This window comes from Diadema antillarum, unplaced genomic scaffold, assembly GCF_040938485.1.
Source record: "Diadema antillarum isolate AM-2024a unplaced genomic scaffold, OU_Dant_1.0 seq00001465_RagTag, whole genome shotgun sequence".
In the NCBI taxonomy this organism is placed as follows: domain Eukaryota; kingdom Metazoa; phylum Echinodermata; class Echinoidea; order Diadematoida; family Diadematidae; genus Diadema; species Diadema antillarum.
In genome coordinates, this window is record NW_027272205.1 from 437098 (window position 1) to 449448 (window position 12351).

Below are 12351 nucleotides of genomic sequence, written 5' to 3' on the forward strand. Positions count from 1 at the left end.
CTCTATGGGCTTGATTTTCCTATAAGGTCATCCAGTTTCGATTATCTATAGTAATTTGCCCCTACTTATGATTGTATTCATCAGCATATTTGTTCCATCATCACATGAGTTACTGCATGACAGTAACAGTTTGGGCAGTCAATGCAAAGAAGATATACCAGGAAGTTCTGAAAAGTATAAACTTAACAGCAAAGTGACTGATATTGCTACTAAAGTATATGTATACCCCAACAATCAATATCGTAAAACACAATATTTTCGTGGCATGAAATTTTCGCGAATTGGAGCCGACAGCCTTTTTCGCGGCATGAAATTTTCGCAAGTTGCCTCTAACATTCAATGCATATAGTGTAGACAAGAACTTTCATGTGCATTTTAAATTTGCGAATCTTGGCTCTCAAGAAATTCATGAAATTAAAATGCACACGAACATTCATTTTACAGTAACTTACAGATACTTTGAAAGGCTAAGAAATTGCACAAGAATTTCTTTTAGTAAAGAATACTTTAGAATGACCCCCTCACTGCTATGAAACTATGTAGAAGTTTTTACTGCCATCAAAGTGTGTGTGTGGGGGGGGGGGGGGGGGGGGGGGGGAGGGAACCTGAGAAGCTTACACCCTGTTTGTGTCTTGGTGACTTGGTGACAGTATTCCTGCAATGTTGTGCATCAGTACCATTTGTGACCACAGCTGCTCCAGTGTTTCTTTAACAGTTCCATCACAGTAAGTGTGATTGCTACCAGACTTTCGATCAGGTGAGCCAATGTCACTGAAGCAAAGTTGTTACAGAATGTTGCATGGACCAGATCACTTTGTTTCTTTCTCTCCTTCTTAACTGAAAGAAGAAGAACAAAGTCTCAGTATGTTCTCCGCCATGTCTGGAGCCAAAGCTGTGCAGGGAGGAGAGGGTTCCTGTTGGTGAGACTTGAATGGAAGACATCAAAGTCCGCCTGTTGGATTCGTTTTAGGTACGACTCCAAGGAAACGGTCACAAGGAATGCTGGGAAGGCACTGCGAGGAATATCCTTCTTCAGGTCCCGAGCCTGAAGGTGAAAACAGAAAGTATTTAACTATTATCATTATCTATACATCTTACTATGACCAGAATTATGAAATACATGTATTTAAAGGACAAGTTCACCTTCATAAACATAAGGATTGAGAAAATGCAACAATATTAGTAGAACACATCAGTGAAAGTTTGAGGAAAATTGGACAATCGATGCAAAAGTTATGAATTTTTAAAATTTTTGTGTTGGAACCGCTGGATGAGGAGACTACTACAGCTTGTGAGTCATATGCGTACAACAGGATAAAGAAAATGTAAAGAAAATTCAACATATTTTCACTTTTTTCGCATAATAAAAGAGCACTTGACTTGTCTCTTTCTAAAAGCAGGGGGAATAATATTACCCCTAACATATATCGGTAACGAGTCAAGGGAATATGTACTTTTTTCAAAAGATGGAATTTTGTGAAATTCTCTTTATATTTTCCTTATATTGTTGTACGCATGTGACATCTAAGTTATTCATACACTGCAGTAGTCTTCTCATCCAGCGGTTACTACACAAAACCTTCAAAAATTCATAACTTTTGAACGGGTTGTCCGATTTTCCTCAAACTTTCAATGACGTGTTCTCCTAATATTGCTACATTCTCTCAATCCTTATGTTTATGAGGGTGAACTTGTCCTTTAAGACTTACAGCTATTGCAACAACAGCTGAAATTACATATTAAAATATATCAGTCATCTGTGATAATTACCTATACAAGTACATGTACAATTGCTCATAAACTCTTATTTTTCCCTGCAATTGCTGTATGTGTACAATATGCACATGATTTAAATACATAATGAACACTACAGCTATAAAATATATCTCTGATAACTTCATGCTGTTGAAAACAAATTTGTTCTGTAAAAATTCTGTAGAGCTGCAAAAATGCTTGTGTCTTGACATTGACATAAACAAAATGCAGAGCCCTTTGTGGTTTAAGACGGATTACATGAACTGGATCATGAAAAATACATGAGCTTACGTGTGAAAGATGTGAATTTGCTAAACTGGCAAGGTCAAAGGTCAAGTCTTTCATGGCCTGTCCTCTATTCCCTCTGATGATGTCTTCATGAGATAGATTGTACTATGGGACAAAATTAAGAAAAAAACTTGAACATGTCAAACCATGCTTGGGTTCATCATAAAGTGATATTCATTGAAGAAATTAAACATCACATTGAGCACACGGGACATTCTTCACACATTCAAAATAACAGTACAAAAGATTCTAAGAGAACATTAATGTGCATTACTGAACCAGTTGGCAGTTTGCCTTAATTTGACACTTCGTTATTTTATTCCAGTAGTAATTTCAAATGAAACTTTGTTACAACTTGGATAACTTGCAAAACAAAATGGATTTCCCATTCATTCTCAATAAAAATGGATGATTCACAGAAATTTTGACATGAAACAAGAATGACTTACTAAAACATTACCATTTGTATATGAGTACACATTTCCATGATATAACTGCCTTGAACAAATTTCTGAAATACACAGAGATATTCCCCCATATGCACACACTACATATGATATGGCTTTAAGGAATGTTTTCTCTTTTTTTTTTCCTTTCGCAAGAGCCAAGATTCTTGAAATTAAAATGCATGCGAAAGTTCTTGTCTACACTATTTGCATTGAATGCCAGTGACAACTTGTGAAAATTTTATGCCACGAAAAAAGGCTGTGAGCTCCAATTCGCGAAAATTTCATGCCGTGAAAATATCTTGCTATACAGTACTACTGCAAAATACACCTTTTGTGAGAGGAATACCTGAGCTATACTTCCCATGAGGCCTTCATCCGGATGAAGCAATGTTATGATGATGGTCTCCTGCTTCCTTGTTAAATCAAATATAGTGCCTTTTATAATTCATATATGCTGTACATAGTATCACATGAGATTATCCTTTTCTTTTGCTCCTTTATAATTCAGTAATGTTTTGTTAAATTCTTTACAACAATTTAATTCTATTTTGTTTTGACTTTACAAGCAGGATAAAGCCAATCATATAAACAAACACATGTTTAATGGAGGAGGTTCCTGTTCGGGGCTCTATTTCATACAGATTTGCTCGTGCTAAGTATGAGCCATGGTTATGAAATTTGAATCTATTCATAAAGGATCACATGCGTTTGTTTCTAGTCACAATTTGTCATCTTGAGAAAAGTTTCTGACACAAACCTTCATTGTTAGTTCCATGGGAACGAGGACATTCCTTTTCTGGGCGAGGTAGGGTATTCCCCGAATGAGGTTCACAATGCCATGTGATTTACCAATATGACTGGCAGCATGGTCTGCGTGGATGTCTTTAACGCCTTGGAAATACAAAGGAATGTCATGGCATTGTCAATGTTAAAATCTCAGTTTGAATACATGAACAAATTTTATATGCATTGAGGTCCACAGTAAAAGCGTTATTCTGTTGCTGACAATTTTCATTTCATTTAGAAGCATGACAAGATTTCATGAGCTTCAGATTATTATTCGAGCTGATATCACTTTAATTTATGATTTCAGTCTGTTTCCATACATATCCCAGTGCATTATAATACATGTGTGCATATAGAGATTAGTTTCAACACACAGTTTACTTAGAAGAATCTAACTTTGTAGTTAAAGGGGGCATTGCAAGAAAGTTGCAATCGATTACAAATCCCCCAAACCATTCTTATGTATACTAGCAAATTTGTACCAGTAATTGATTGCAAAGTTGTATTTGACCTATAATTTGCAAAAGATGCAATTGATATTTGAAATAGATTGCAACTGAGCTTTTTTGCAAGGCCCCCTTAGATTGCCACAGTGTGTTTGATACATGCCTACTGTGTATTTCTCAACCCTAATAAATTTTCAAAGACAACAGAAATATTTGATGGCGGAGTTTTGCAGCCTATATACTTTATTATAAAAAACAACAACAATAACTTAGCATTCATATTATCAACAGAAATCTCATCACAATTAATTTTGAGTTTATCTATGGAGTCTAACCACTGCATTACTGTATAAACATCATTATAACTGTGACTGCTTGCAGATAGCACAGGGATGTACAGTGTGTTTTGGAGCACTTTTGCATCTATGTACAGGGTTGATTACCAGTATGCTTTGAAATTCAAACACAATTGTAGGAATTATTACCGAGGAAATCTTTGCAGAAAGGAAAGTAGGAAAAATTAAATCTGCAAGTAAAGAAACAATGAAAAGGGAAGCTATGACTACAAGAGGCAATTACTGAGGCATACACACCTAACACTTGTAAGGTCAAGTACAATACTGATGACATTGTGTTCTCTGCATAAGTCTCGACATCTGAAACAGTGGCAAATGACTTGTCCTTCAAAGTACTTTCCTGTAAGGATAAATCAACAGTTATGGACTAAACAAAACAACAAACTTGTATAGTTAGTTACAATTTAAAAGATAATCATAGCTATCAGTCTCTTGTGAAAAGTATATTCATATTGCATGTTTTCAAGTAGGCTGTACAGCAACTGAGCATTAGAAATTAGACATTAGGAATGCAACATGGGACTAAATACTCAGCAACATTCACAATTTAGCTTTATAACAGAGAGCATGAAAGGGGTTCTCCACATTTCCACCTCCTTTTTACCATCATTAGCACAATAAGTAACTTATCAAATCAGCTCATTCTAACTCGACATTGAACTTCATTAAACATTGCCTTCCTTGAGGTTAAATCAAAGCCAACATACCCGTTCATCAACCATGCGTGACAGCCATCTGCGAGATAATTGATGCTTTTGTACTGCTTTGAAGAGTTCCATGGCAATGGGTTGATGTGGAGGGTTCCCCTGTGAAATGAGACACAAATTAATGCAGATATGTCATCGATTTCTATCTTGACACATACACCTTGTACGGGCATTCTATACATTTGGATAAATGTTGAGGTGCATAATACTTAATACAATTTCAACATTTTCTCATGAACACTAAGATAACCCTAGAATTATATTAGTTATCTTTGATATTTATTTCTGATAAATTCTCTTACAGCAAAATACATTTTGCCCATGTTTGAACAACTTAAAAAAAAAAAAAATTCAAGAAAACATGTACTCACAGCATATATCTTCTCAATACAATCTCTCCAAAACTGTAGCCTCATCTTCCCAATGTGAACATTTGAAACAGAATCTCTGACTGAGGCTAGTTCAGCGTTGAAGGTCCTCAAGGCTATCGATGCCGAACGAGATGATGAAGGCATCAAGAGAGAGACTAAGAAACCCTCATAATCTTGCTTCCTTTTCAGAAAAAAAATGAGAGAAATAGGATTATTAATTCAATCTAATCTTCAAGAATCACACTCACACACACACCCACACACACAAAAACATGCACACACACACACCCACACACACAATTTCATTGGCCCAACAATAGATTTTGGTGGCCAAAAATATGAACAAAAATAAACAAAGTTTTGTTCAACAAAAAACTGAAATAAAACAATAACCCATTTATAGCAATATTATATGAAAATTTTCAAGAGGAATAAAGTGCTTTAGATACCACATACAAAATCAATAAATGAAATAATTGACTAAAATATGAAAATGATCATGAATCCTGATGATGATGTGGAAATTGGCAAGTATAATGAAGGGCTAAAAATGCAATGGTGCAGTGTAACTAAGTTTACAAAGTTTTGTAAATTCATAATAAATTGCAGCATAAACATAATTTCCATGACACTATAAATTCTTGATGGAATCTATAACCACATTAGACATACATATGTATCTACTTATCATATCATTGAATACATGTGTAAGTTGTGTAACATACAATTTGGAAGTGCTGTCTCATCAAAGCTCCAACTACCTCTCCTTCATCAACCTTGAAGCTTCAAGGCACAACTACATTACAAGATTGTTTACCGTTACCATTATCATTGACATATTAATACACAAACAGCACCATTCACCTTCACATCCCTGTTTTCTCTCCTACTCCTATTCCTACTAGTGAATATTACCTATTTTGAATATTTTCTTTAAAAGCTTGTCATTGGACCAATAGTAGGGTTTACAAGCTAACCCAAGCTTTTAATAGCCTCACAAGATGCCATGTATAATCACCCTCTACCCGGTACCTATTCTACCATATTTCATTTCATTTCATTTACTGTTTCTGAATGGTACAATTAATCAACAAATCACTTTAGAAAACATACACATTCTAAAAGTCTAGATACGATCAGGCAGTGATAGGACACCGACGCGATCACAACAAATCCTCAGGGTGCTCCGCGATGGGTTTTATTAGCATGTTCAATGATGTTGCTGCAACATGCTCAAATTCTTGTGCAAAACATCCCCATCAAACTATATGGTACCATATACTTCGATATTTGTGTGCAAAACATGAGAGAACATTGAATGTAAGCAGCACAAAGAGAGATAAGCTGCAAAATACTGCGTAAGGTAATCAATTTACATGCTCATGGTGTGCGCAGCTCATGCGCTCCGCACATACAATTTCTGCAATATTCTCAGGTTTTGAGCTAACCCCAGCGTGGGGCGCTGCGCTGTAACTAGTAACTAACAGTTAGTACGGGTTGGGGGGTCGCTGGTGCGGATAGTTCTGAGCTTGCAACATGCAACAAACAACATGCTCAAAATAATTTCAACTGAAATTCAAGTTGCTAGCTGTAACTTGTAAGTTGTGGACCACCCTGAATCCTAGTATTTACTCAATCATGGTCCTAAATAGCCTGACCAGACCGCTGCAGCTGGCGCTGTGGCGCGTTCGCGACAGCGGCTGCGTGTAGTTAGGTCCTAAAAAAATGACCTTGTAGGTGTTCGTGCCGTGTGGTTATACATCAAGGGTAGTGTTGTTAGTGATGATAATTACATTTACCTCCGAAACATGATATTTTACAGATATCTCACAGTCACATCATATCAATCTTTGTTGACTTTGGAGCAACGAAAATACAGCAAGTATACCTAGGGGTGGGACTGACGCAACTAATCAGTTCAAATCATATGCATATTGCCTGCCGTTGAAACATTACCTTAGTTGATCTACGCAATACTGTGAATTGTCTACATTCCTTGTAGAATAAGTGCGAAATCGATGAGAAGATTTGCTAATAAGTGCTCCATGATGACAGAAACATGATAAAAATTGTATCTCATGGCGTGTATTTCTCAGGAGCATGGGGGCTGCCATTTTGTATGGTGACTTCAAATATAGAATGACAATTTACAGTTATTAAAATCTTTAACTACAGTGATTCAGTAGTGAAATGAGCAAATTACAACATTTTCAGCAAAACAGTTAATGACTATACTGCTTGACGCCATGAAGAGTTGTGTTGGTTTTAGTACATGTATAATACATAATTGAAGAGAAAAAAAAAAATATCCGACTGGTGGTACTCGTAGGGAAGCACAAAATAAAACTTCACGTTTCACTAAAAATCCATGAAAATAGTTTGTTGACCCTCATCCAGGTCAGTCGGGGAATGCGTGATTCTAACGTTTCCTAGCCTACTATGAAAGCGATTACAATACAAGTTGGAAAAAACAGAGAGTTTCAATAGATTTTTAGTAAAAAAGTAAGTTATGTTTATTTTTTATATATAAATGTATGTATTTTTCATAGATTTGTTTGCGAAGAAAATTATAATTTTGAAACGTATGACCTAAATTCTAAAAGACTGACCAGCACGTAGCCTAATACAGTCGTGTTCCAGCTGCCCATGTGCGTGGCGCGGACTGTATTGCCGTGCACAGCGCCAGCGTTCGATGCGTACGCATCGCGGCTCTACTGATTGACAGTACGTACCGTGATCCGCCGCGCCGCACCGCTCGTCGCTAGCTCGGCGGAGACTATGTAGAGACGAGACGGCCACGGCTATTACTAGTATACGACGCGAACGGTAGGATCTCGCTCGCCCGCTGCCTGCGCCTACGTGCTGGACGGAAGATCGCTCATCGTCATCCACCGGTTGTGTTTATCTTGCCTTTTATTGCTAGCTGATTTGTTCACATATAGGCAGTACTTACTGCTAGTAATCCTCTGTTACACTCGTATTATTGGGTACCGGTAACACCGTTACTCTCAATCGCAAAATGGCCCTGAGAGCAGCGTTGAATTCTGCTGTACGCCAGTCTCGTGCATCTACTACAAACGCCAGATGCATTGGAACAACTGCTTCTAAGCAGTCGAGGTAAGTGCAAACCAAAGTCCAGTGATTGCCAGTGCAGACTTTCTTCAGGGTCTGCTAAGATACATGTAACGTTGAATAGACAACAGTTGATAATTCTTCTTCTAATAATAATGATGTTACTGTCCAGCTCCAGTCCAACACACCTAATAAGTAACGTTAGGCCTTAGGGACCAACCTGACAGAGGGTGCGCTGATGTTGATGATAGCACGGAGAGAGAAACTTAAAAACTATTCAAAAAGTATTCCGTACTTCCTAACTTCAAGTATCAAGTATCAAGTTAGTCGTTAGGCCTATTAAGATTTAGATAATAATGTTGTAAGCCGGGTTAATGATGACGCTGACGATGACAGTCTCCATGAGTTGAAATTGCAATGATTTATTGAGCAAATCAAATAGACAGTCTAAACTCCGCACTATCCTCAGCTACATGTCGAATACAGAGTGAATAACAGATACAGGCCTATCAACTATTCAACATAGCAGAGCTCATAGAGAATACAACATTTGTATGTCCATTCTCTCTCAAGTCAAAGTGAAGAATCCAGAATCAATCAAATCTGCGTCATTATATTCACATGAAAAATAAAAGTTGCGTTGTGCCCATGCCAACCACACGCACACTGCGCCATTGGCATGGACACAACGCGCCTCAACGCATTGACGCAACAATAACATACCGCATATTTCCATTTACCACAAACTTCCCCGCGATTATAGAACACAACCATGTGTTATATAATCCCAATTACATCATATTATTTTCATACCATTACACACAATAATACATAACGAAAAATTCCCCGCTCTTCACATCAGATCATTACACTTTACAGCAATTACACACAGAGCGGATTAACAGTAGATAATTACAAAAATATGTTTCAGGAAAGCGTGTGTTCCCCGCTTTTCCAGCCAAATATACAAACGCGGAAATACTACAAAATCGAACATTATTTTTGAAATCTGCCAAAAGCTGAAACTCTTGAACCTTCCAAATTTACAGTAAATCATACAAATTCAGATACATGGCATAAAGGTTCGGGCCAAGAGAATAACACATCAATACGTCATCTTCAGTTCCGCTTCAATGTAAAGCTCAGTTGTTCCACATTGTCAGTTATGTACAGATTCTCCGAGAAAATGGTCTATATAAGCCCAGAATAACGTCAAACGTGCCGCAACAGAACATGTTCTGCGTTGTATATAAAACCATACATTAATGTCTGTATCAATTAAGATTTATATCGAGGCACAACATAGACAGGTCTCTTAATACACTATGCAAATTGTACATACAACACGACAACTTCCCCGCGATTATATCATACGACCCGTATGATGATAATCTATTTTCTAAGAGTAATATTTCTCAATTACTCAATATAACACATATCAGGAAATGCAACAGTTAAAACAAAGTGAAGTCACGGAATGTTAGAATTCACTAATAACAAATATGAGCTTCCCCGCTTTAGCAAGCGAATGATAAAGATAACTTCCCCGCTTTATGTGTCATATCGTCACAGTCGACAATTTGCTCATTGACAAAACTTCACACAAATTAAGGGATCATTCAAAGCATGAATTTTTGACCAATTATTCTCATTATCAAAAGTTTCTGACTCACTGAACAACCACTAATATTGTCAGAATGCCATGTTGTTCAGCTGCCAACAAAACAATTAAAACAATAGCTATTATAGTTCCTTCGTTTTTCCACGTAATAGTGATTTCAAATATACTTTCATATCACTATTCCAATATCTCATTAGAAACTTCTTATCAATCACATATCAATGAAAACAACCATATCTTGATAATCATTTCTCGCATTGATATTGCATCTCTAATGCGCATAGTTCCTATAATTCCATTGCTACTTGAGATGGTACACAAGTTTCAGCTGCAGTCATGAACGTATAATTATATACACTGTAAGCGAATCAAGTCACAACAAATTCCATGGACGGACAACGAATTTCTAACCTGCAGCGACCAAGCTTTCATAAGAATCCGGTCTCCAATTTGACTCCCAAGGCCCCCATACCGTTCCCTGAACATGACATCCATGTTTCCACACGTTACAAATAGGTATGCATGCCTCCCTTGTTGTTACATTATTGACAACAATGTCACCATGAGAAATATTCTCCCCTTTTGGAATTGACCACTCCTTTGGCTCTACGTTAGTTCTTTGTGGCTGCACTTTTGCATGCTTTTGGACATCCTGACCTTCAAGTGATAATTCGGGAACCCTCTTGGTACCCTCTCCTACAGGTTTTGCAATTAGAAGCACCCCAGCAACTAAATCCTTTGCATCAACCTGTTCATCACATGACTCATGTCCATGTCCCCCAGCATCAATTTCTGCACCACCCTCATCTACATCAACGCAACCCAGAAATTGCGATCCCCCATCCAAAAGAGATATGACGTCCTCCTTCTCCTGTCCAGCTGTATCTGAGGAAAGATCTAGCTGCTGAGCAACCGGGTCAGTGAACACTCCTTGTGTTCCAGTATCAGCACTCCCAGTTTTCAGCCCATCTCCCTCAAGCATACAGTCTTCACGGAGAACTAACAATGCTTCTCTCCTAAGCACTTCAAATCGGTCTCCCCTATTTCTCATGTGCAAACGCCTTAACAAAATTCGTTCTCTCTCATCCCGTGTTCCACTGACAAATTGATTTGACAGAGCTTCATCCCTAAGCTGCCTCAGAGCCGCAGCTTCCTTCTCATCGTCTGCAGCATCTACCAATTTGGCATAAAGACGCATGAGAGCCCTACTGAAGTCTGCCAAGTCTTCACTATCATGTTGAACACGATTATAGAACAAGCATCGCAAATAGTGAGAATTCTCTCGACTAAAACACAGACGGAGAGCTTTTACAATCTCTGTGAAACTCCTCCGCTTCTCGTCAGACAGACAATAAAGAATCTCCTCTCTTGCTGACCCCGTAAGGTTGCTCACCAAAACCCAAGCCTTCTCCTCATCATTGAAATGGAAAGGTTCAATAATAAAATTGAATTCTTCCATCCAGTTAGAAAAAGGTGTTTCAGTGCCATCTTCACAATACCCACTAAACTTTTCAATCTGAGCATGGCCTAGAGCGAGATTTACACACAACCCTATTGCCTGTCGATATGATGACGAAGAGCAATTATCACTTTGCACATCCTTATAAACAAACTGTTCACACATGACTAATTACGCAGTTAAACTGACCAATTAAGACACATCATTTTCAAACATGAAACGTAATGCCCAAATGGCATCATAGGTCCAAAATCTGCATGAAGTCCAATCGGTTAAACGAAAGTTCAGCATCATCCATTATTTCAGTTACCAAATACTTGCTCAGTGCGTGAGATGCTATATCGCAGCTCTGTAATAACCGTCGATTTCGCATCCCGATTGATGTTCAGCCGCCCCCGAGTCACGCCAGCGCACTCCGACGTCCACAGCAAAACTCCCGACGCACCATCAGCTCCAGTCTCCAGCCCGCCATTGACGAGCCTGATCATCTTGAAGCTGCCTCACAGAGTAGTGCTGCTCTACCAGGGCTGATCAACGTACACCATCAAGATCAAGATCAAGATCAAGATTACCCAGCGCTCCTCCATACTCCTGTCCGCTACCAAAGTGTAGTCAAAACAGCAGGTCTCCTCGGAGCGAAACGTGGACCATTATTCCGTCGTACTCGAGGCTGTTATTCGTCGATCACCCCGGGTTCTTCAACTGGATGAAGTGGATCACTCCGTCAGGCTGTCATCATCCCACTCCTGACACCATTTGTTGTAAGCCGGGTTAATGATGACGCTGACGATGACAGTCTCCATGAGTTGAAATTGCAATGATTTATTGAGCAAATCAAATAGACAGTCTAAACTCCGCACTATCCTCAGCTACATGTCGAATACAGAGTGAATAACAGATACAGGCCTATCAACTATTCAACATAGCAGAGCTCATAGAGAATACAACATTTGTATGTCCATTCTCTCTCAAGTCAAAGTGAAGAATCCAGAATCAATCAAATCTGCGTCATTATATTCACATGAAAAATAAAAGTTGCGT

At 38.2% G+C, this 12351-nt stretch overlaps 1 protein-coding gene across 1 annotated transcript; it reads right to left on the reverse strand.

The window, feature by feature from the left end:
• Positions 1-859: 859 nt before the first annotated feature.
• Positions 860-7248, reverse strand: LOC139709738 (NADH dehydrogenase (ubiquinone) complex I, assembly factor 6-like). The gene is made up of 7 exons (XM_071621693.1): positions 7115-7248; positions 5159-5339; positions 4788-4886; positions 4318-4420; positions 3250-3383; positions 2047-2148; positions 860-1045 (listed from the first exon to the last, which is right to left on the reverse strand). Exons 2-7 carry the CDS (start codon positions 5300-5302, stop codon positions 860-862), a joined length of 768 nt encoding a protein of 255 aa, XP_071477794.1. The 5' UTR covers positions 5303-5339; positions 7115-7248.
• Positions 7249-12351: the final 5103 nt, after the last annotated feature.

Coding starts and splice junctions, on each gene's coding strand:
- LOC139709738 (XM_071621693.1), bottom strand. CDS start 5,302: ATGCCTTCATCATCTCGTTCGGCATCGATAGCCTTGAGGACCTTCAAC. Junction 3,384..4,317: donor CTTGACCTTACAAGTGTTAG/GTGTGTATGCCT, acceptor TGTATTTCCAAG/GCGTTAAAGACATCCACGCA. Junction 1,046..2,046: donor CAAATTCACATCTTTCACAC/GTAAGCTCATGT, acceptor TTTCACCTTCAG/GCTCGGGACCTGAAGAAGGA.